This window comes from Lagenorhynchus albirostris, chromosome 1 (assembly GCF_949774975.1).
Source record: "Lagenorhynchus albirostris chromosome 1, mLagAlb1.1, whole genome shotgun sequence".
In the NCBI taxonomy this organism is placed as follows: Eukaryota; Metazoa; Chordata; class Mammalia; order Artiodactyla; family Delphinidae; genus Lagenorhynchus; species Lagenorhynchus albirostris.
In genome coordinates this window covers 45,477,194-45,502,184 of record NC_083095.1, presented here as the reverse complement: position 1 = coordinate 45,502,184, position 24,991 = coordinate 45,477,194, and the positions used below count along the sequence as shown (strand labels likewise).

The 24,991-nt window shown below is 40.1% G+C and overlaps 1 protein-coding gene across 1 annotated transcript; it reads right to left on the bottom strand.

Annotated features, from left to right (window-relative positions):
• Positions 1-320: 320 nt before the first annotated feature.
• TBPL2 (TATA-box binding protein like 2) lies at positions 321-24,954 on the bottom strand. The gene is made up of 7 exons (XM_060167150.1): positions 24,901-24,954; positions 21,962-22,428; positions 21,089-21,176; positions 19,000-19,091; positions 15,472-15,639; positions 11,931-12,025; positions 321-397 (listed from the first exon to the last, which is right to left on the bottom strand). Exons 1-7 carry the CDS (start codon positions 24,952-24,954, stop codon positions 321-323), a joined length of 1,041 nt encoding a protein of 346 aa, XP_060023133.1.
• Positions 24,955-24,991: the final 37 nt, after the last annotated feature.

Here is a 24,991-nt window from a genome sequence, read left to right as displayed (position 1 = left end):
TTTTTAGAGAACACATGTTAATGTACTACATCTTTAACAAGAGCAAAGCATTAAATTTTAATGATGTTACAGTATCATTCTAGCAAGGCCCTAAATCTTTCAAATTCTGAAGTAAGTTTACTTTTTCCATTTTAAAAATAACATACACGAGTCATTTTGAAAAAAAAGTTTCTTCATTTCTTAGGCATGGTTACTCATACAGAATCACACTTTAATAACTGAAGTCAAAATGTGCATGGAATATCTATAATCCAGCAGTTTCTGTGCTGGGCTTTTGCACATATTCAAACCAACATACTGTGAGATGTTGAATGATATACTCAGGTCTTTTTAAAACCCTTTAGAATAGGATAGATGTTTTCAAATGCTTCATAGATCTCAGAACGTTCTTTGGCACCTATAAAGAAATCCAAGTTTACATAATCATTAAAAACAATACTAAAATTTTCTTAAGACTAAAACTTCATTGTCATCTCCAGTTACTTTTAATACAATAACATCTCTTTAGGTGTACCTGAGAAGTGACATTTATTCCTGGTAAAGACAAAAGAATTTGGTGACCACAGCTACATTCCCACAAACACATACCCTAGAGCAGAGTTCTCCAGTATCAGTATGTCTTTGGCCTCCTAGGGCATAGTATGAAATATGAAATGTTATCTCTCAGTGTGTCATGAATGTGACCACAGAACATGACCTTCATCAGCACCTGTGGGCACTTAGCTACCAGCAAAAGGAACTTCCTTGGATCTACTCATGTCTAGTTAACATGCTGATTCCCTAATACTGACTGAGACAAACTATTCTAAAGTTTTAAATTTCAGTATATGGGAAGGGATTATTAGAGGGGAAAACGGTACCATTGTTACCCTTAAAGTTTCAAGAGCTCTTTAATTATAACTGCTCTAGGAGTTAAGATGGATAAAAACGTGAATTAGACAGTCCCCACCCTTGAAAGAGATTATCAGTCAGCCCTACTCATATCTCTCACCACCAACCACCACTACTAACTTTCCCCTTTCAAAGCTATGCAGACACATTATGCTAAGGGTTAAGGACTGGTGGTATTTATGTTTATGTGGAACTGTCAGCTAATCGGGAAACTATTATCTGATATTATTGGGCAGGAGGCAAGGAGATTAATGAAAATATAAAAACTGTTAGCATGAAGAAAAATGGAGGTAGTTTAAGTTGGTAAAGACTCGTTCTTGAGAACTATAAACAAGGAGGAAGGCTCAGTGAGAGAGCAGGAATAACCTGTGAGAAGTGGTTATCTGGTTGAAGGACGGGACTAGTGAGAGGGAATTACCGAAATGAGGATCACCAGATTTGAGAAGCAGGTAGAAATCAGGATTCAGAATCCAGGATGAGCTATAATAATTTAAAAAATGGAAAATAGCAAGTGTTGGCAAAGAGACTGAGAAATTGGAACCCTCATACATTGCTGGTGGGAACTTAAAATGGTTCAGCTACTATGGAAAACAGTTTGGCAATTCCTCAAAAATAAGAATTACCATGTGACCCAGCAATTTCACTCCTGGGTATCTGGGTATATACCCCCTCAGATTGAAAACAAGTACTCAAACAAATAACAGGCATGTAGCTGCATATTCATTGCCGCACTATTCATAATAGCCCCAAAGTGGAAACTACCCAGTGTCTACCAACAGATGAATGTACAAACAAATTGTGGTAGATACATACAATGTAATATTATACTGCCATAAAAAGGAATCAAGCACTGATACATACTGCAATTGGATGAACCTCAAAAACATCATGCTAAGTGAAAGAAGCCAGACATGAAAGGTCACATATTATATGATTCCATTTATATGAAGTCTCCAGAATAGGTAAATTCACAGAGACAGAAGGAAGACTGGTGATTGCCAGGGGCCAGGGTGAGGGAGAAATGGGGAAAAACTGCCTAATGATATGGGACTTTATTTTGGAGTAATGGAAACGTTTTGGCACTAGATGCGGTGGTTGCACAACATTCTGAATGAACTAAATGCCCCTCAATTGTTCATTTTAAAATGGTTAAATTCGTACTATTTGAATTTCACCTCAATAAATTTAAAAAAATTTAAGAATCAAAAATGAAGTACTTATAAGCCTAAAACCGGGGGGTGGGATAGGTAAGGGCAACAAGTTACTTATTCATTGCCAAAGAATTTACTCTCTGAGTCTCCACCCTCAAAGATGTGGGGTGGGGAGGAAGGTGAATTATTGACATGCTTAACAGAAACTCTGTACCTCTGAGGTAGGAAAAATCCCTTAAGTCTCAGCAAATTTTAATTATAGCACTAAAATTTTAGTTTCTTAAGAGATTGGTTTTGTAGAAACCAAAAAGTGAGTTGGGGAAGCAGTTAAGTAAAACACTACTATAAAAAGACTCTCTGCCTCTGGTTTGATGGACTTTTTCAGCTTCTGGATACATTTGAACAGAACAGCTTTAATTGGGAGACAGTGAAGTATAATAGGTATAGCAAACACACACACATTCACCCAATGCCCCCCTCCCCTAAACTAAGGTTCTTTTTATATTTAATTGAGTAACAGAGTATCTAGGTCCAGCATTTTGGGTAACCATGTACTTTGGGTTTTTTTCGTAACACTTAAAAAAAAAAATCATACCTAAGAGCATTACATTTAAGCCCAAAAGAGTATAACGTTCTGACTGCTCCCTGCAGACTGCATCCCCTAGAGAGTAGAAAACACCCATCACCCAAGAGGGAATGGACATTGAGAGTGATCATTATTTTATATCATAGAAACACAACTTTAGACACAAAAGGGCTTTAGGGAAATTATCTAGTACAATTTTTTTATTTCCTGTGTGGGAAAACGAGGCCTAAGAAGTTGAAGTTCCCCTGAATCATGAGCATCAGCTATGAGGGAAGACCTCATGTATCCAGTGTTCCTTCCTTTACACCAAAAGTCATCAAATAAACACTGCCAGGAATTGTAAATCCCAATGAGGGGATTCGGTCAATTTAGTGAAATATCTCCTCACTGAAATACTGGCATAAAAATTTTGAGGAAACCTAAATTGTCCCCATAGTCCTATTAATAATCAATCTATAATCAAACATCCCAATTTGTAGCACCAGACTCTGATTATATATATGACCCTTGTCTTTTACGCAAAACCTACCAGTCCTTTCCTTCAAGTAACGATGACCACCACTTTGGGGGATAAACGCCATTCCTAACTGCGGCAAATGAGGTAGAAATTCTGTGGCTGGTGCATTGGAGAAAGGACTGGCTTGAGATCAAACCATATGGGCTCAAATGCAAGGTCTACAACTAACTAGGTTTGAAATCACAGGCAGATTGTTTAACTTCTGAGTTTCCATTTCCTTACCTATAAATAAGGACAACAGCCTTCTCATAGGGTTACTATAAGGGTTACATGAGCAAGTTTTTGCAAAAAGTCCTTTGCAAACCATAACATTTAACAAGATTTAAGCCATTATTATTGTCCTAGAAGAATGTACTTCAGGATTAGGGATGCTGGGATGGCTGGCCCACAAACACATGGCTTCTTATTTGGTTCTGTGAGAACCAGTATCACGTAATTTCTCTTCTTCACCAGGGCAGGATTTTTGCCAGATGAGGGGTATGTTATATTTGCTTTGGCATCCTCAGCACCCAAAACAGTAATATGTACCTGGTAGGCACCCAAAGTTTCTTAAATATCTATCACCTGTCGCTAAGGTTTGTAAGCTCATCCCTACCCCTTAGCCAGCCCAAATATCACTTTCCAATACTACTTGGATTTTACAATACTATTCTTATACCAAGTCACAACTACACATCTTATTTTTCCAAGTGATAGCATACGCGTGTGCACGAAAATCTTACAAATTGCAAAAACCCCCAGCATTTAATCACTCAAGGTATACATTTTACAGTATATACTAAGTCACTATTAGTGGTGGATTCCCAGTAATGGCTGACGGGGATATCCTGTTCTGTCTCTGGCCCACTCACTATTAAGTCTTGCCATTTTTATGCTGCCCTCTGACCTACTCATTTCCAAGAACCACTGACATCTAACTGATTGAGAGTGACCCTTGGTAACAAAGATCCAGCTTCTTCGTTCTTTATGCTGGAAGGAAATAAGTGCGTGAAGTATTTTTCTAAAGCCTCTTTAAATTTCATATTCCTATCATCTGGGCAAGGCATGAGAGCAAAATTTCACCTTTTTGAATGCTAGGGAAAAAAGAAGAAGAGTGGGAGGTAATAACAGCTAACGTTTACACCATGTTCACTGTACACCAGGCCTTGTTCTTCTGCCTCCTCATAACACTTAGCAGGTAGCTTCTATGGGCACCCGACTTTTACGTATGTGGAAATCAAGGTGGAGAACAAACTCACCCAAGGTCAACACAGCCAATAAATGGTAAAGCTTGGATTCAAACTAGACAATTGGCTTCCAGAGCTCAGCCTCTTAGCCAACACACCTGCTGCCTCTCACCACCAAGAGAGTATTTATCATTCCTTAGCTGACAAGGAGGGTTAGGAGGAAGGTGCCCAAAAGACCACACAGGTGTTTTCACAGACATCGAAAGAGCTGGGGGACGGTGAGTACGAGAAGATGGTGGGCTCTGAAGCCAGGCATGTGCAGCACGTATAGCTGTTTGACATTGTTAAGGTTACTTGATCTCTCCATTGTCCTCATTTTTTTTTTTTTTTTTTTTTTTTTTTTGCTGTACGCGGGCCTCTCACTGTTGTGGCCTCTCCCGTTGCGGAGCACAGGCTATGGACATGCAGGCTCAGCGGCCATGGCTCATGGGCCCAGCTGCTCAGCGGCATGTGGGATCTTCCCAGACCGGGGCACGAACCCGTGTCCCGTGCATCGGCAGGCGGACTCTCAACCACTGCGCCACCAGAGAAGCCCTCCATTGTCCTCATTTTACAGGTGAGGAGACGGAGATATTAAGTACAGCCTCACAGAGTTAACCAGAACCCACATAAAAGCCCTTACTTATCATAGTGCCTGGCACATGAGTGCCCAACATATCTTAACTCTATTACGTCTCATCTTAGAAGTGAAAGTTGACGTATTTTCTGTTCATTGTATATTGTTGCAGCAGATCCTAGCTATACTATTCATTTTACCATGGTTTGAGAAAAATCATTGGTCCTAAATGTCACATTAGCCATAGAAAAGCAGCACAGACCTGGAAAAGCAGTGTTAAGCTTGACCCATGTCCCTTCGCTGTTTGCTGTCTGGGACCATGACAAAGTAGGATAGTAGAGCCTCAGCTCACTTAACCATTCATTCAGATGTAGCCTTAGACATGGTGGCTGCAGCTTTAGCACCTCAAGGGAACAAGACAATTTTACAAGGATAAATTATTTTCAAAGACCCTGCAAGCGGCATGTGATACAAAAGTTTCAAATTGCCACCCATTTGTTTTATGTACATTGGTGTTCTACAGCTCCTACCTAGGGGAGAGCTGGGATCCACTATTTAATACAGTGAAATTCAAAGTGTGTTTGTAATTTCAATACTCTAACACTTTCTAGGCAAAAGTTACTTACCCTTGTTGGGACCTTGATTTTAAAACAGCTCTGCAGAGTCTTGCCATGTTGGGCTAGACCATGGGAGCCTCTAGGACTCCACTGGCTGCTCTACACGACCATCCCCAGCTGAAGTTCTAGAGTCAAGGCTAAAAGGAAGCCTCTTTGATCCCTTTCCCCAGGTGTACACCCAAAATTGGGTCCTTGAGTTTTTAACCCACTTGAAAAGAGTCTAGGTAACTAAGGTTAAGGAATAAGGAGCATTTGTCTCTAGGTTTGGAGCAAAAGCAACCTAAGCCATGTTGTTCTAGGTAAAGTACTTTAAGACAATATGGCATAAACAGGGGGAAAAAACTCAATAGATGGTAATTATCCATATTTTAGTAGTAAGACATTGGCTAGCTTTTACTTCACAATAGGTATAAGCAGAAATTTGGATTTCAATCAATATATCTCTTTCCGCCTCTTCACAAAAGTGATGATCTATGTCTTACAAGAGTGAAGAAATTTAGCTTTGCCTGTTCTTTGGGCTGAACGCATTAACAAATTTTAAGAGAAGTATACTGTATGGTCTTCTGGACTGTGTGTTGACAATCCTTTACTTGTGTGATTTGAAACTTCTAGCAAATGTGCACATGAAAGTTTTTTTTCCTTTTAATTTGGGGTAAGAAAGTTGGTCTGAATTAAGAATAGTTAAAGAAACTTGTTCTGGTGTACCTGTAATAGGAACTTAGCCTGTACTTGGCAATTTGCACTTTTAATAAGACAGTTCATAATAATACATAGCACATAGATGAAAGCATCCTTCCAAAGGTCTTGAAGTTTATTCCCTTGAGTAGGGCCTATATTTGCCTCCAATATCTATTCTATTCCATTTACTTTGCAGACTTCTTCCCCTTCCTTCAGAACGTATAGAGGGAAACTTTATGTCAGTCACTAGGAGGTCTTAATTATGCCAGACACTATATTGGTGGTATCTGAGGAATTGCAGCTTTGCTGTATTCAAAAGGCTCTTGAATTCCAAACAGAATTTCCCCACTTTGAAGACACATTAGATTACTTTTTAGAGAAAAGAAAACTACAAAACTTACTGAGCTTACTGAGTTCTAAAAGAAGACTTAACAACAGATACTCCGTGTTTTTGGATGCTGAGTGATAGAAAGTTTCTCAAATTAATTCAGCTAATGCAGAAATCTCAATTGGTTTTAGATGGGGCAAGATGTTATAAAATTTTAAAGTTTATTTGGAAGAATAAATATTTGAGAGGAGCTAATAAAAGAGAAGTAAACTGGGGAAAAAAGAGGGCAATAAAGAGGGGAAACTGGCCCTATCAGATACAGAGACCACTAGAATTAAAGCACATTTATAACCACAATATAGTATAAATATAATAGGATTATCATAGCATATTTCTGGAGCAAAGGCAGGACTGGAGAACAGACCCATATATAAAAATAAAGGTCAAAAGGAGTCATCACAAGTTAATAATGAGGAGAACATGTAGTTTTAAGATGTCTAGCTAGCCGTTTGGGGGTGGGGTATAATCAATGTGGCTCGTACCATATAAACTTGGTATTCATCCTGGTACAGGAGACTAAAATGTGGAAAAAGTCAGACAAAATAAGGCAAAAATAGTAAACTTCAGTAGAATGGTATGGAAAAGAGTCTCCGGGAAGCAGAGGAAGATGGCCGAAGAGTAAGACGCAGAGATCACATTCCTCCCCACAGATACATCAGAAATACATCTACACGTGGAACAACTCGTACAGAACACCTACTGAACGCTGGCAGAAGACCTCAGACCTCCCAAAACGCAAGAAACCCCCCCACGTACCTGGGTAGGGCAAAAGAAAAAACAGAGACAAAAGAATAGGGACGGGACCTGCACCTCAGGGAGGGAGCTGTGAAGGAGGAAAGGTTTCTACACACTAGGAAGCCCCTTCGCGGGCGGAGACTGCGGGTGGCGGAGGGGGAAGCTTCAGAGCTGCGGCGGAGGAGAGCGCAGCCACAGGGGTGCGGAGGGCAAAGCGGGGAGATTCCCGCACAGAGGATCGGTGCCGACCGGCACTCACCAGCCCGAGAGGCTTGTCTGCTCACCCGCCGGGGAGGGCGGGGGCTGGGAGCTGAGGCTTGGGCTTCAGAGGTCGGATCCCAGGGAGAGGACTGAGGTTGTCGGTGTGAACACAGCCTGAAGGGGTTAGTGCGCCACGGCTGGCCGGGAGGGAGGCCGGGAAAAAGTCTGGAGCTGCCGAAGAGGCAAGAGGCTTTTTCTTCCCTCTCTTGTTTCCCGGTGCGCGAGGAGAGAGGATTAAGAGCGCCACTCAAAGGAGCTCCAGCAACGGGCTCGAGCCGCAGCTATCAGCGCAGACCCCAGAGACAGGCCTGGGACGCTAAGGCCGTTGCTGCCGCCACCAAGAAGCCTGTGTGCAAGCACAGGTGACTCTCCCCACCTCCCCTCCCGGGAGCCTGTGCAGCCCGCCACTGCCAGGGTCCCGTGATCCAGGGACCACTTCCCCGGGAGAAGCACAGCGCGCCTCAGGCTGGTGCAACGTCATGCCAGCCTCTGCCGCCGCAGGCTCGCCCTGCACTCCATAACCCTCCCTCCCCGCTGGCCTGAGTGAGCCAGAGTCCCCGAAGCAGCTGCTCTTTTAACCCTGTCCTGTCTGAGGGAAGAATAGACGCCCTCAGGCGACCTACACGCAGAGGCAGGGCCAAATCCAAAGCGGAACCCTGGGAGCTGTGCGAACAAAGAAAAGAAAGGGAAATCTCTCCCAGCAGCCTCAGGAGCAGCGGATTAAAGCTCCACAATCAACTTGATGTACCCTGCATCTGTGGAATACATGAATAGACGAGTCATCCCAAATTGAGGAGATGGACTTTGGGAGCAAGATAGATTATTTTTTCCCCTTTTCCTCTTTTTGTGAGTGTATATGTGTATGCTTCTGTGCGAGATTTTGTCTGTATAGCTTTGCTTTCACCATTTGTCGTAGGGTTCTGTCCGTCCGGTTTTTTTTTTTTACTTAAAAATTTTTTTTTCTTAATTAGTTTTTACTTTAATAACTTTATCTCACTTGATTTTATTTCATCCTCTTTCTTTCTTTCCACTTTTTCTCCCTTTTATTCTGAGCCGTGTGGATGAAAGGCTCTTGGTGCTCCAGCCAGGCATCAGGGCTGTGCCTCTGAGGTGGGAGAGCCAACTTCAGGACACTGGTCCACAAGAGACATCCCAGCTCCACGTAATATCAAACGGCGAAAATCTCCCAGAGATCTCCATCTCAACACAAAGACCCAGCTCCACTCAACGACCAGCAAGCTACAGTGCTGCACACCCTATGCCAAACAACTAGCAAGACAGGAACACAACACAACCCATTAGCAGAGAGGCTGCCTAAAATCATAATAAGGCCACAGACACCCCAAAACACACCACCAGATATGGACCTGCCCACCAGAAAGACAAGATCCAGCCTCATCCACCAGAACACAGGCACTAGTCCCCTCCACCAGGAAACCTACACAATCCACTGAACCAACCTTAGCCACTGGGGACAGACACAAAAAACAACAGGAACTACGAACCTGCAGCCTGCGAAAAGAAGACCCCAAACACAGTAAGATAAGCAAAATGAGAAGACAGAGAAACACACAGCAGATGAAGGAGCAAGGTAAAAACCCACCAGACCTAACAAATGAAGAAGAAATAGGCAGTCTACCTGAAAAAGAATTCAGAATAATGATAGTAAAGATGATCCAAAATCTTGGAAATAGAGAAAATGCAAGAAACATTTAACAAGGACTTAGAAAAACTAAAGAGGAAACAAGCAATGATGAACAACACAATAAATGAAATTAAAAATACTCTAGAAGGTATCAATAGCAGAATAACTGAGGCAGAAGAACGGATAAGTGACCTGGAAGATAAAATAGTGGAAATAACTACTGCAGAGAAGAATAAGGAAAAGAGTCTCAACCATTTACTTCAAGAATTTTAAAAACCTTCTTTATGTAAAAATAAGTCACCTGGAAAAAGTCACAAATAAAGTAGTTACTTTCGATATTATGGTGAACTCATACAAATCCTTAGTGAAAATAAAAACAAAAATAAACAAATGGGACCTAATTAAACTTAAAAGCTTCTGCACATCAAAGGAAACCATAAACAAAACGAAAAGACAACCCACAGAATGGGAGAAAATATTGCAAACAAAGCAACCGACAAGGGATTAATCTCCAAAATATACAAGCAGCTCATGCAGCTCTATGTCAAAAAAAACAAACAACCCAATCAAAAAATGGGCAGAAGATCTAAACAGACATTTCTCCAAAGGAGACATACAGATGGCCAAAAGCACATAAAAAGCTGCTCAACATCACTAATTATCAGAGAAATGCGAATCAAAACTACAATGAAGTATCACCTCACACTAGTCAGAATGGCCATTATCAAAGTCTACAAACAATAAATGCTGGAGAGGGTGTGGAGACAAGGGAGCCCTCATACACTGTTGGTGGGAATGTAAATTGGTACAACCACTATGGAGAACAGTATGGAGGTTCCTTAAACTAAAAATAGAACTACCATATGACCCAGCAATCCCACTCCTGGGCATATATCCAGAGAAAACCAGAATTTAAAAAGATAATGTACCCCCCCGCCAGTGTTCACTACAGCACTATTTACAATAGCCGCAACCTAAATGTCCATCGACAGAGAAATAGATAAAGATGATGTAGTACATAAATACAATGGAATATTACTCAGCCATAAAAAAGAATGAAATAATGCCATTTGAAGCAACATGGATGGACCCAGAGATTATCATACTAAGTGAAGTAAGTCAGACAGAAAAGGACAAATATCATATGATAACACTCATATGTAGAATCTAATTTTACAAAAATGATACAAATGAACTTATTTACAAAACAGAAACAGACTTACAGATATCAAAAACAAACTTATGGTTACCAAAGGGGAAACGTGGGTGGTAGAGATAAATCAGGAGCTTGGGATGAACATATGTACATTACTATACATAAGATAGATAACCAACAAGGACCTACGGTATAGCACAAGGAACTCTACTCAATATTCTGTGATATCCTATATGAGAAAAGAATCTGAAAAAGAATGAATATATGTATATGTATAACTGAATCACTTTGCTGTACACCTGAAACTAACACAACATTGTAAATCAACTATACTCCAATAAAATTTTTTAAAATTTAAAAATTAAAATAAAGAAAATTTTAAAAAACTAAGTAGACAAGAAAGGAGTAAGTTATGTACATACTATTTACAAAAGATAAAATGCTATTTACAGGATATGTTGAAAAGTGATCAATGTCTAGTTCTGAGTACCAGTGAGGTTAAAGCAGTGAGATCACTTTCACTTATGTAGTTAAAGTTTTCTTTTGTACATTTTTGTTTTGAATGCTGATGAGGTTCGTAAAAGACCCTTAAGAAACATTGCTGGTAGGAATGTAAATATGATATAGGAGAACTGTATATATATACAGTTCTATGTATATATATATAATCCTTTTTAAAACAATTTAGTAATTTGTACTAAGAACCTTAAACATGGTCCAATCCTTAAACAAAAGTTCAATTTCTGAGCATTTACACTAATAAAATGATCCCACACATAAAAACAGCCGAAGTTTTGTGTCATTTATAAGCAGCAAAGAAAGAACATATAAACACCTGACAATGGGAGAGTAAGTTTGATGGAATAACATGTTAGAATGGAGGTCGGGAAACTTGGATCTGCTGGCCAAACCTAGTCTGCTGCCTGATTTTTGTATAGCCTGTGAGCTAAGACTGATTTTTATATTTTAAATGGTTGGGAAAAAACAGAAAAAGAAGAAGAGGAAGAAAATTACTTGATATATGTAAATTAAACGAATTACATTAAAATCACACCTCAGAGCCTTTTCCTTTATGTGATGTCTACGGCTACTTTCACAATAAAATGACAGGGTTCAGTTGTTGTGACAGAGACTCTACTGCCCATAAAACCTAAAACATTTAGTATTTAGCCCTTTGCAGAAAAAGATTTGTTGACCCTTCTGTTGGAACACTATTCAGCCGTCAAAAGCCTTCATCAAGAGTTTGTAACAATGAGTTAAGCTACATATGTTATAATGTTAAAAGGCAGGATGTAAAGATGTATATACATATCAAAGAGACATAAAAACATGGAAAAAAGTTATATTGTTTGACTATTGGGGCCAATGGGTGATGCTATCTTTCTTTCTACTTTTCATTTTTTTTCCAGGTATTCTAAAATACCAAGAATTGCTTTATAATAGTGCATAAAGCTATTTAAAATGTAAAGCAAAGCACACACATAGCTATTGAATATTATGAAAGTCAGAATCTTAGAACTTACCTGTCAACACAACTTTTCCAGATACAAAGATAAGCAACACAATTCGTGGTTTTACCATTCTGTAAATAAGGCCAGGAAACAGTTCAGGTTCATAACTGTTAAGATACAAAAGAAAAAGGTTAAAAATAGCACTATTCAACTACTTTCTCATAATATTTGAGACCCAGTGTGTACTGAAAAGCAGTTTTCAAAAACTTTTTTACCAAAAACCTTTTGACCATCTTGATAAAAGCAGTCTTGAGTGTCCTAGGTAATTTCTGTGGCCGTCAAGAATAGAATTCATTTTTGGTCATAATATTTTTCCAAGTGAAAATCATTTCACTTGGAAATGAAATTAAAATTAGAAATTAAGCTATAGATCAACATAATTTAGGACATCAGATCTCATGTTTTAAGATCTTGTTAGTTAAATATTCTCCATCTGTCAAAAAAAGTCTATCAATAAAAATACATAACACATTTTCCAAATTTTCCAAGTTCTACAATAATGAGCACATTTTGTATGTATTTATAAACTCCTAAAGTTAACATTTTTAGTGGATAGGACCTAAAAAAATTTCTAGACCACTGTAATTTGTCTTTGGACAGATGCCGTATAAAGAAAGAAAACTAAACCATCCCAAGTTTTAAATATTCAGGATTTGTTCCTATACATAGTAACTCACTCATATTTACTATTAAATGTAAGCTGGTTTCTCTGAGGAACAAAGGATGATTGGGCTAAGAACTGCTTCCCCACACTCCACCAGAGAGAAGAGGAGAGATTCCTAGAAAGGCCTGAGAAGCTTAAAAAAGAAGTCAGTAGTTAAGAAGAAGTTGATGAAATAAAACTATTCTCAAAACAATGGCTAATGGAGATATAAGAAAATGAAGAAATCTGAGAAATGGAGCACTATATATAATACACGTGAATTTTTGCACTTAAAGGGTGAGTCCAGGTCACAAAGAAAAACTCCATTCCATTCTGCAATGAATAAGACCCATACCACAGCAGATGTGAAACTTCTTATTGGCACCAGCAAGATGTATCACAGTGGTGAGGCTACCTATCGGAAGTATGTGGAGGTCATTACGGGTGGACATGTCTTCCTGGGACATCACTCTATCTTATTGCAGAAAGCCTGTCAGGACTTCTACCCACAAACCACTTCTGGACACTGGGGACGCAATGATAGTAGCTGGAGCCCTGGGAAACTTCTATGGGAACTACAAGGTTCGAGCCAAGAAAGTGAAGTCTGGGGCACAGAAGAAATGTTTCCATCTAATCTTCCAGCCAAATCTTATGACACTAAAAGGGAAAAGAGAAAATAAAAGTCTTTGGTATGTAAATACCTGTAAACTTCCCTAGACTGGGAAAGGAAACAGACGTCTAGGTCCAAGAAGCACAGAGACTTCCAAACAGGATCAACCCAAAGAGGACCAAACCAAGACACACTGTAATTAAAATGGCAAGAATTGGGACTTCCCTGGTGGTCCAGTGGTTAAGAATCTGCCTTCCAGTGCAGGGGATGTGGGTTTAATCCCTGGCCAGGGAACTAAGATTCCACATGCCGTGGGGCAACTAAGCCCACGCACTGCAACTACAGAGCCCTTGTGCCGCAACTACTGTGCCCATGTGCTGCAACTACTGAGCCCATGCACTCTGGAGCCCGCATGCCAGAACCAGAGAGAAGCCCATGCACCATAACAAAAGATCCCGCATGCTGCAACGAAGATCCTGTGTGATGCAACTAAGACCTGATGCAGCCAAATGAATAAATAAAATATTTTTTAAACTGGCAAAAATTAAAGATAAAGAGAGACTATTAAAAGCAGCAAGGGAAAAGCAACAAGTTACATACAAGGGAACTCCAATAAGGCTATCACAGCTGACTTTTCAGCAGAAACTCTGCAGGCCAGAAGGGAGTTGCACAATGTATTTTAACTGATTAAAGGGAAAAAGCTACAACCAAGAATACCCTACCCAGCAAGGCTGTCATTCAGATTTGATGGAGAGAGCAAAAGTTTTACAGACAAGCAAAAGCTAAGAGATCAGTACCACCAACCCAGCTTTACAAGAAATGTTAAAGGAACTGCTTTAAGTGAAAAAGAAAAGGCCACAACTAGAAATGTGAACATTACGAAAGGAAAAAGACCCTGGTAACATCTTTCCCATGTTCAGAAAAAGTTGGTTCCAAGAAAGATAGACAGGAGGTGCAAGGCTGAGGATCTGGAAGACAAGATGAAGCATGAGTTGAGAGACTCTTAAAAATGAAGGTTTTACTATGAATCTATGAGTTATTCCAACATTGAAGAAAGAAAAGGACACATAAAGAGGCAATATGTCTTGCGTGGGGGACTTCCCGATGAACTCAGTGGGTACCTCCTAGGCACTTAATAAGCCTATGCTGAAGAAAATTGAGGCAGAGGAAAAAAGAAAATATAATCAAGGGGAAAATAAATATTGCCTGAAAAGTATCATAAAAGCTAAATCTCAGAATGAACAAATTTTTTTGGAAAGTCAGGGGAAGAAAAAGGCAATTTTTAACTTCTGTCTAGGTCATGTCTCAAAGGAGAGCTAACAAATGTCAGCTCACAAATGCTAGAGAAAGCAGAGCTGTGTGATCCCTCTCTACTCTATTAAACAGAATGATTGCTCAAAGGCAAAGGGACGGAAAAGTAGAATGAAAGGACTTCAGTTCAAGCTAGATCATGAAAATTTAAGAGCATCTGTGACTCGAAGGCAGTTCAAGTGCCCTGGCCCAAGTGTATATCCCAAGGGGTGGCGGCATTTGGTGTTTGTCAGTCACCCTCCATCACGGCTCTCTGAAGGCCTGAGCAGGCTGGGAGAAGCACCGAAGCAGCTGAGGGAGGAGGAGGCACATTTGCTGTTGAGATGGAGACGTTACGTGTGAAGAAGCCAGGCAGCCTAGAGATACTCCCAAAGGAATATGAATCCGTGAAAGAAAAAACAATAGTGGGGGCTACAGCTACACACAGAAAAAGAAAACCCTTGAACAAACTCAACAGGACAAAAACTAGACAAGATTGTCTTCCGAGAACGTGCTACGGCCATTCTTTTTTTCATCTTCTCTCCAGCCCTTTCTCCCCTCACCAGCTGTCAGCCCTTCCTACTTACCTCATCCATGTCATACCCCTTGCTCTTCTGGCCACTGCCACCACGCCCCAGCCAGATTTGTTTAGAAATCTACACATCAGGGGGTCTCAAGATGTGGGCCTCTGGACAGCAGCGCTGGCATCACCTGTGAGCTTGTTAGAACTGCAAATTCAAGCAGAATCTCTGCATACCACAGCCCAGGCAGGAATGTGTGTTGATAAGCTGTCCAGGTGATTACTATGCAATTTAGTTTTGAGAACCACTATTGCAGAAGACTGGACACGCATGGTAACCAGTGAGGACTTAGGTATAGCATCTTAACCTTTTCACTTATTGTAGTTTTTTAAAAAATTATATTTCTCTGAAAAATACATTATATAAGCAGCCCATAATAGAACTTTAATAACTTGGGAAACTCAAAGTTAAGTTATGCAACAATCATACCTACTGAACTGCTGATGGGATAGCACCAAACCTTCCAGCCTAATAGGAAATCTCACATCACAGCTTCCAACCATGTTCTGAATTTTAAAATCGAGGAATCTGGCAGGAAAGCCCAGCTTCTGCACCACACGAGCATACTTTCTTGCTGCAAGTCGAGACTGCTCTTCGCTGGGGAACGGCAAATGTAATTAAAGATGTCTTAATCACTATGACTGCTAACTAGCTGGGCTTTATTCACACACTTCCCTGATTGTATTTTTAGCATATGTACCATGCTTATCTTTCAGTGTATACTAGGAAGCTATAGACTTTGAGGAGAAGGACCTACCTCCCCTACTTTTGTCCCTAGCACCTAGAAAAGGGTATGGTACAATGTACAGTTGTTGAACTGAATCATAAACAGATTTTTGTCTTCATTTGCCATCTTTCACATATAAGGTAGTTTTTTCTTTTACTTGTTTTAAAGTGTTATTAGATGAAATTAACTATTCCGCTGGTTCTCAGAAAGTGTCCTCAGGCCAGCAGCAGTATTACCACCTGAGAACTTGCTAGAAATGCAAAGTCCCAGGTCCCACATCAGACATGCAGACATTCTGGGGTTGGGGCCCAGCAATCTATGTCTTCACAAGCCCACCAGTGACTGTGATGCTCACTAAGGTTTTAGAATCATGCTTCTGGTCTAAAGGTGTGTACCATTTAGATGGGAACAGCAGTAACAAAAATAAGGACCCATACATACATACAAAAAAATCAACACGAGGAAGTAAGTTATGTGCCAGCTGAGTGGCATAGATAGGATGCCGGGACTTGGAACTTTATGGGGCAAATTATATACTTTAAAAAACATGAAAATACCTCAAAATCTGCCCAATGTTGCTCAGGTTTTCTCACACAATTGTCATTCAACTCATACTCAATATGAGAAAGAAATAGATTCATCCAACTGTGTGGCTATGTTCTTCTAAATGTTTGTCCTACTCCACCCTTAAATCCATGGCAGAGAATGTGAAATCCTGAGATCTGGGGCTTTTTCATCAGATACTTTTCAATGGTCCCTCCCAAAATAAAAACAGTGAGTAGCAGGGGTTGCCTAACAGGGGCAACACCTGGTGGGTGAATCCTATGAATTCCACCCTCTCTTATGGGTTATCCCCACCTTTAAGTTGAAAATCAGAAGTACGTTAAAGAAAAGCCAGATTGAACTTATTTGCCTGGACAAAAGGGAGCGAGCGGTAGAGTCTCCTTCCAATCTAGATGTGTCACAACACTGTGCCATTTTCACATCACCTCATTTCATGTTGATTCTCCTCATCCATTACCAACTCCTGAAAAGTCCCTAGCAAGGCTGTGTCCCCAAGACAGCAGTGAAATAAGTGGTTTCCATTTTGAAAAACCACATTTTGCCTAAATGACCCATTACATCTCCCATAGTGCTAGTATTTATAAGGTCAAATTTCAAGAATTTGCATAGGCTTATAGTTTCTTGTATCACACAGAAATTCCCATTCAAACAACTAACAGTTAAAATCTACATACATTGTCTCGTACAAATATTAGAAAAGAGGTTAAGAACCTTGAAATTTCACCACCAGTGGTAATTACCACTGATAAATTTGGCTCCTCTGCACTTTTCTGTGCAAAGGCAGGTATCCTGCACTATGCAAACTCTGATTATTGCAACTAAAGAGAATACGTTTGGTTAACTTTTGGAGATAATTCTGATATCTCTTATACTAACCAAACTTTGACAACTCTCTATCCAAAATTCAACAACCAGATAGATTTGGATAACAAATCTCTCTTATAATCTGAACTCACCATCTAAGCTTTCACTATCAGATTTTGGGAACCAAATAAATTCAGATAGGAAACAAAAACTCATGAATTAGGAAAAAAACACTCATGAATCTGTGTGTTCTCCCCTCCCACAACTTATCCTTCCAACTCAATATACTATACATGGCTAAATAATTTTATTTTATGATTTATTCAAAACTGTATTGCTAGAAATTTGTTCCCTCTGCCCCTGTTTTAAACACTGCTGAAATGAACATCCTTGTAGTTATCTTGCAGAGTTGTCCAAAAATGACTTAAAAATGGAGATTTCTAGGTCAAAGGATACACAGATCAACAGAAGAGTAAGGCCACAAACTTACTCAGACACAGGTAAAGAACTTAACATGTAAAAACGGGTGGAGGAGAAATACAGCAAAATAGATTCTTCTATAAATGTACTGGGACACTGACTGGGCATTTGAAAAAAAATGATCTTATATTGAAGTAAAATTCTAGACCTGCTCTGCCCAATATGGTGGCCACTAGCTACATGTGGCTATTTAAATTAAAATCAATTAAAATTAAATAAAAAGTTCAGTTCCTCTGGGGTATTAGCTTATTTCAAGTGCTCAAAAGTCACATATGACTAAAGGCTACCACATTGGACAGCACAGATACAGAACATTTCCATCATCCAGAGAAAGTTCTAGATGAGTCAAAACATTAACCTCCTTTCTTCAATACAAAGCAGGACCTGAAAAAAACCAGAAAAATATATGGAGGTCAATACTTATGTCATGTTGTGTGTGGAGAACGCCTTCCTAAGCATGAAGCCAAACACTGAAACCATAAAGAAAAAAGCTGGATAGACTAACCGTACACACACAAAATTAAATTGCATTAAAAAACCCCATAAAATACCACTAACATTAATATGGGGAAAATATTTGTGGTATAAAATGGTGAAAATACTTAAATACCAAAAGACAAATATCTCCATAGAATATTGGGCAAAAGATACAGTAGGTAGTTTATATGCTTATGAAAAGTTAGTCTCACTACTAAATCAAAAGAAATGTGTTTAAAACAACTTTTTGCCAATCAATTTAGCAAATATAAAATACAATATTAACACCCACTGTTTACCAGAGAAAATGAACACTAGGTGCATCTCTCGAGCGAGGAGAAATTGGTACTATCTTTCAGGAGGATAACTTCCTACTTATCCTCCAACACTTAGAGGGAAGAGCAGCTCTCCCACTAGTTCTATGGTGAAAGGATCTACATCAGCACATGGCTACCTCTGCATGAGATCCAGGAAAGATGAACCTGTAAGAGATTGCCTCCTGAGTGAATGCTCAAGCTAGTGGTCAAGAAATGTCTAATTTCCCTCCTGTAAAAAGTTCTATCCATTCTTCTGCCTGCAATGAGGAAAATACACAAGAACTTCTTTCCCAGGTTTATAACAGGCTTTACCACTACTACAGCCTTTTTTTTTTCTTTTAAAATATACCTTAGAAACAAGTTGTAATAGCCTAGTAAAGCCCCCTTCACTATGGGGGACTGTAAAGTGGGATATAAGTCCGTATTATGAGGCTGAATGTTTTTAACCCCAAATTTGGCATTTCATGAATTTAACTCCTTAGCAAAGTATTTTGCTTCTACGATGTGTTTTAGAACCTTAATGCCACCCTTCCTTGTTTTACATAGTGAATTATTTGTCTGGTAGTGCGGGAGGACGGCTTCTCTTACCTTCTGGCTCCTGTGCAGACCATTTTCCCAGAGCTAAATATCAGGGCTGTAGTCCTGGGCTCTCGGATCCTCATTATGACGGCGGCAAACCTCTACACACAGAAGCCAAAAGGACAATTAGCCTCTGCTAGGGGTTAACACTATTCCAGCTGACCAGCTGGGCTGGACATGAAAAGTGTTGAATAAATTGAAATTTAATGGGAAAACTAAAACCTGTCTGGGTCTATTCTCTCACGTTAAGGTTAACAAAACGATCATGATTCTAAAATGTACATACTTAGAAAAAACAGGTAAGAATAATAATAGTAAAGCTAAAATTTAAGTACCTGTTATGTTTCAGACCCTATGCTAAGAGCTTTATAGGTTTTATCGCATTTAACCTCATGACAGGACTGAGCTGAATCCATTATAATTCCCATTTAGTGCACAGGGAAACGAAGTGGTTATTTAACTTCCAACATTAAACAGGAAACAGTTAAGTTGAGATTTAAAACCACGACTATCAGACTCCATGCTTTTTGCTTTGATATACTTTTCTTTCAAAGACTCTTTGAGAAAAAAAAAAGTATGGAGCATGTTACAGCCTTGCCAAGACTCTAGAATGTACTAAAAAGCAGCCAAAATATAGAACAGAATCCATATATTGATAGGCCTTCTGAAGATGAATGACAAAAAGTTGATTTGTCAAGCTCTTGCCCGCCATAGTCCTCAATGTGGTCCCCAGGCCGGCAGCACTGGTCAGTCCTCCAAGTGTTGCTGACGCAGGGGAGGGCTGAGAACCACCGGCCTGCCACATCGACTTCCCCCATTAAGCTGGGAAGGAAACTGGGGTGGGTACCATGCAAGACCAAAGTTCCATGGGTTAGAGCCACTCCACAGGACAACAGATCACTCCAAGGCCAGACTGGCAATTTCAGATATGAAGTGTTAACAGTAAAAGAACCCTGAGTCAGCACTACACAGAGCAGAGCAAGGACTATTAATGTTTTCTAGGTGTTCACTAAAAAGGTAGTGCTCTCACCTGGCATTCATTTTGTTAAATTCTTAAGGCAGCTTAAGTGCCAAGTCAGAATTTTTCTGGCTGTCAAGTCCAAGTTTGGACAGATTGTGTATACCAAACTGAGAGGAGAGCAGAGGATGGTAGAGAATAAAATATGCTTAAAATGTTGATTGCTCAATAGTGTGGTCCATCATAGCTACAGCCATAAAAATCCTAGCTCATCATTGCCTTTCTGTCCTCATCATAGCCGGCTACATGAAATATAAATAGGAAAGCTTAGCTGCATTCGGTAACATTCAGGTAACACTTCAGAGGTCAGCAACAACACTACACAACAGGAAAAACAAATACTTAATCCATAAATAGTTGATGTTGGCAAGGTCCTCTGGGTTCCGACTAATATGGCCTTTTTCATCTAACTCCATAAATCCTCCCCCACCCAAGACAGTGAACTTTTTCCCAGCAGGGACCAGGCCTCACTCATCTTTGTACTAAGTACAGAGCCCACCAAATTGTTAAATGTTGATTGAATTAACAAATCCACTTCCTAGGTAAATAGACCATTGAAAATGGGATGCCTGGTCTTGGGAGGACACAAAAAAAGAATAGATTTTATTAAACTTTGACGGAAAACAAAAAATCCCTGAATCTTACACTTGAACTTTACACTTTAAACAATTGAGCTTTCTCAGGTAAGAGAAACTGTAAATGGAAAAATACACAGGTGTCAGGAGATAGGACAAAAATTAGAAAAAATTATTTCCAAGAATATGATGACATTGTAAGAAAGTTAGCATTTCCATAGTCAGGTTGAAAATAGTCATACTGAAAGGTTTTTCTGAATGACAAGGGAAAGAACTTTTAGGAACTGCTCAATAATTACTGTATTCAGCACAGAAAATGAGATTTTTTTTATAAGTTCAAAACAGAGAATGAGCCGATTAAACTTGTGTTGCCAAAAGCTTTTCACTAACAAATTTTTTCTTTTTAAAAAATAAAAACAAAGGAATGAGTCAATATCATGATCATATGAAGGAAAGAAAATCTAAATAGAACCTAACTGTGGAAAAAATTACTGGGAAATCTTACCTTTGGGTTATATTCTGCATTTTTTGCATGCAAAGCTATTTTCTTCAGATCCAATTTACAGGCCAGGTTTACAGTGGAAACTATATTCCTAAAGAAAAAAGTCAACCTATGTGATGAATTGGGAGATTGGGATTGACATATATACACTAATATGTATAAAATAGATAACTAATAAGACCCTGCTGTATAAAAAAATAAAAATAATAATTAAAAAAAGAAATAAGTCAACCTAAGTTATACCAGATATGAAAAGTAAAAAATAATTAAAACGTATTAACTTCCTCATTTCATAGGTTTGGGTGACTTCCTGGGGGAGAATTATTCTAAATGTGAAATGTATAATAACACATTTAGTGGTTAAGACTCCTCGCTTCCACTGCAGGGGTGCGGGTTTGATCCCTGGTCGGGGAACTATGATCCCACATGCCACAAGGCCAAACAAACAAAAAAAAATAGCTTTTTCTAAAATTTCCTGACTAGCTGACTAAAATTAAGCTTTAGACCTTTTTCAAAATGTCTCAAAATAGAAATCACAATATCAAATCAACTTGCAAATCAAATTCAATTTTACATCTTTATATCCTTTGTGTTATTCCAACTCCAGCCACAAGGTTCAACTACAATGCTTTACTATAAACAATACAATCCTTCAAGAATGTGTATACTCACCTTTAACTCCCTCTTAGGAGATCAAGAGTTACTGCTTCATTTTACAGATAACCAAACTGTCTAAAGTCCATTATGAACTAACAAAATCAAGGAAAATGACATCTGAAATTCTCTTCCCTACACTATTATCATCCCATTCAGGAATATATTGATGAAATGTGTACTCAGAAGCATCACCCATTTAAAACAACAACAACAACTTACTGTAGTTGAGGCACAATTCCAGAACATCCTGAAACAGGGGTCACTGGCGTCATGGGAGTTATGGATGCCAGAGGCAAGGAGTGTGGTTTCTCAGGAGAGGGCTGGGCTGAGTCAGCATCACCAGCATCACCAGGGTGGAGATGTGAATGGGAATTTGACCCACTGCTGCTGTTTAAGGCCAGGTCAACGTCCTGTTGGCTGGGTAATGGCAACCTACTTTGCCAACTTTTAGTTTTACAATTTTCTTCAGTTTCATGCTTGCTTCTAATGACAGTCTGTTCTTTATTCTCTTGGGTAAGCTCATCTGGTAGGAAGCTAAGATCCACAGATGAGAAATTGCCAGATGTTTCTGTGACTTCTTCAAGCTGTGAATTAAACATAGTCTCTGGATTGGATGAATTAGGTATGTACACATCATAAGGCACAATTGGGCTGAGCAGGGGTGATCTGGGTGGAGCAAGGTCATCCTAGGCCATTCCCAAAACAGATAAACAAAACACAACAAACAGAACATCATGTCACACCAAAGGGATGCCACCTTGGCTGGCAGGCAGTGTGTTCACGATGAGGCAGTTCAGGTAGCTTATATTCATGCCCTGCTCTTTCCACAAAATATCATTAAAATTCTACTGTAGGGTTACAACACTTAACAAAAACAGGAAAGTATATCTTAAAATGCAGAAAAAGCATTTTTCATAAAATGTTTTCCCTACTTTGGTTAGACCTGTAGTAAGTTGCCACTCTAAATCCAATTTTGTAACTGAGGCAATTTGGCAACCATGCTCTAAACTGTGTGTACTTTGAAGAGTACAGATTTTCTGTACTCCTTAAGTTGATTTAAAGATTTTTTTGGAGTTTTAAATTCGTATTTTAAAGAGAAGAGCAGTAAGTGAAGGAAGCTGAGGAGATAGCTTTGAGTGCTAATCAAGCCTCCACAAGGAGCCATCTTTATTTCTTCTAGTCAAAGGAAGGAAAAGAAATCATTCCATTTACGTGAATGTGCAATAGGGAAAAAGTTATTGAAATTTAAATGGCAAGACTAGTTTAAATCAATGTATTATACTTCCAGTCCGGGGAAGGCTGCTCAACTTCCATTATCATCAACCGAGGGGAAAGAGGCGTGCAACTGAGGGAAGCAGCTAATGTAAAATTCATGGCCTTTGTTATGGAAAAAAATCCTTGGTACATATATTACCATCCACTTCACCCAAGCTGCAGGCCTGGATTCTAGATTTTGACCACTGCTGGCAGGATAACCTCATCCCTTAGAAGATCATACTTCTGACAATTGAACAGTCACCAGTGCCTTGTGCTGCATCTTTTCCATCTCAGAGCTATTTAGCTAGTGTCTGGCTAGATCCTGTTGAATTGTGCTGTTACCACAAGTCCAGCAGATGGCAGGGGTGACTAAATGTTAGAAGAAAACACTTAAGAAGAATGCATTTATTCTCTGGAAATAAGATTTGACCTTATTTCATTTTGAATTATGTTATTAGTCTCTAACTCCCTCCACCCCCATCCCACAGATGGGCCCTGAGGGACACTGAGGTGGGGACAATGGCCCAGATTCCTCTCCATTGTTTTTTTGGCCTCTTCTGTTCTAGCCAGAAAAGATTCCATCAGCCAATTTACACTAAAGCACTAATACCTGCAACTATCAGTGTCTCCCCTCCTTTCTCCCATTATGGCATTTTAGCAGGGTACAAAGCCTCCACCCAAAGAACTAAACTTCAACAAGGAATTTAAGGCAATGGCAACAAGATATCAAAGGGGGATGTTTTATGGCAGTGGAACCCTGACAGCCTCCTTTCGAGAGAATATGCTTACAGAGTATTCCCTGCATCCTTGACCTTATACCTGAAGAAACTTTTTGTTAAACTGTCTTTGCAGAGTCATTAACTCATCTTTCTCAGAACCTTTCCAGCGTGGGCTCTCCTTTTGCAATGTTAAACGCTGTGGGACTTCACTATTTCTACCTCATTGCTAATCATTGTCTATTTAAAAATCCGGGGACTTCCCTGGTGGCACAGTGGTTAAGAATCCACCTGCCAATGCAGGGGACACGGGTTTGAGCCCTGGTCCAGGAAGACCCCACATGTCGCATAGCAACTAAGCCCGTGTGCCGCAACTACTGAGCCCACGTGCTGCAACTACTGAGGCCCGCACCTAGAGCCAGTGCTCCGCAACAAAAGAATCAACCACAATGAGAAGCCCGTGCACCACAACGAAGCGCAGCCCCCGCTCACTGCAACTAGAGAAAGCCTGCGCACGGCAACGAAGACCCAATGCAGCCAAAAATAAATAAAATTAAAAAAAAAAAAAAAAAGAATCCGGGGCTTCCCTGGTGGCGCAGTGGTTGAGAGTCCGCCTGCCGATGCAGGGGACACGGGTTCGTGCCCCGGTCTGGGAAGATCCCACATGCCTCAGAGCTGCTAGGCCCGTGAGCTATGGCCGCTGAGCCTGCGCGTCCGGAGCCTGTGCTCCGCAACGGGAGAGGCCACAACAGTGAGAGGCCCGCGTACCGCAAAAAAAAAAAAAAAAAAAAAGAATCCGACACCACCCGCCAGCCGAAAGTTTTTCCCTCGCTTTTCTTTTTGAAGACTCCTTCCTCTCGTTTCTACAGTTCTTAAATTAAAAAACAAAACCCAAAAAACGTAAGAATCACAAACTGAAAGAAGCCACAAGTGCCTCCAATTTGTATTCGTACTACACCAGGTTCGAGCTCTGTTGGCAACCTTGGGTAAGTTATTTCAACTCTCGAACCTTCTATGTTTTTCAGCTGAAAGACGGGGATAATCAAGCCCACCTCCTAGGGTCGCTAGGAGTTTTACGAGAGATAAAATAAAGGCAGAATCCTTAGTGCGCAGCACCCAGCGCCCAGCAATGGGGCGGGATGCGGACCCTGACTCTGGGACCGTGGTGGCGGCTTCCAGGCTCACCTGGGTGGCGCACTGGGCCAGGAAGAGCTCCAGGAACGTTTCTTCCCCCTCCATGGACGGAGGGCTCACTGGAGGGGTTTGGGAATCGAAG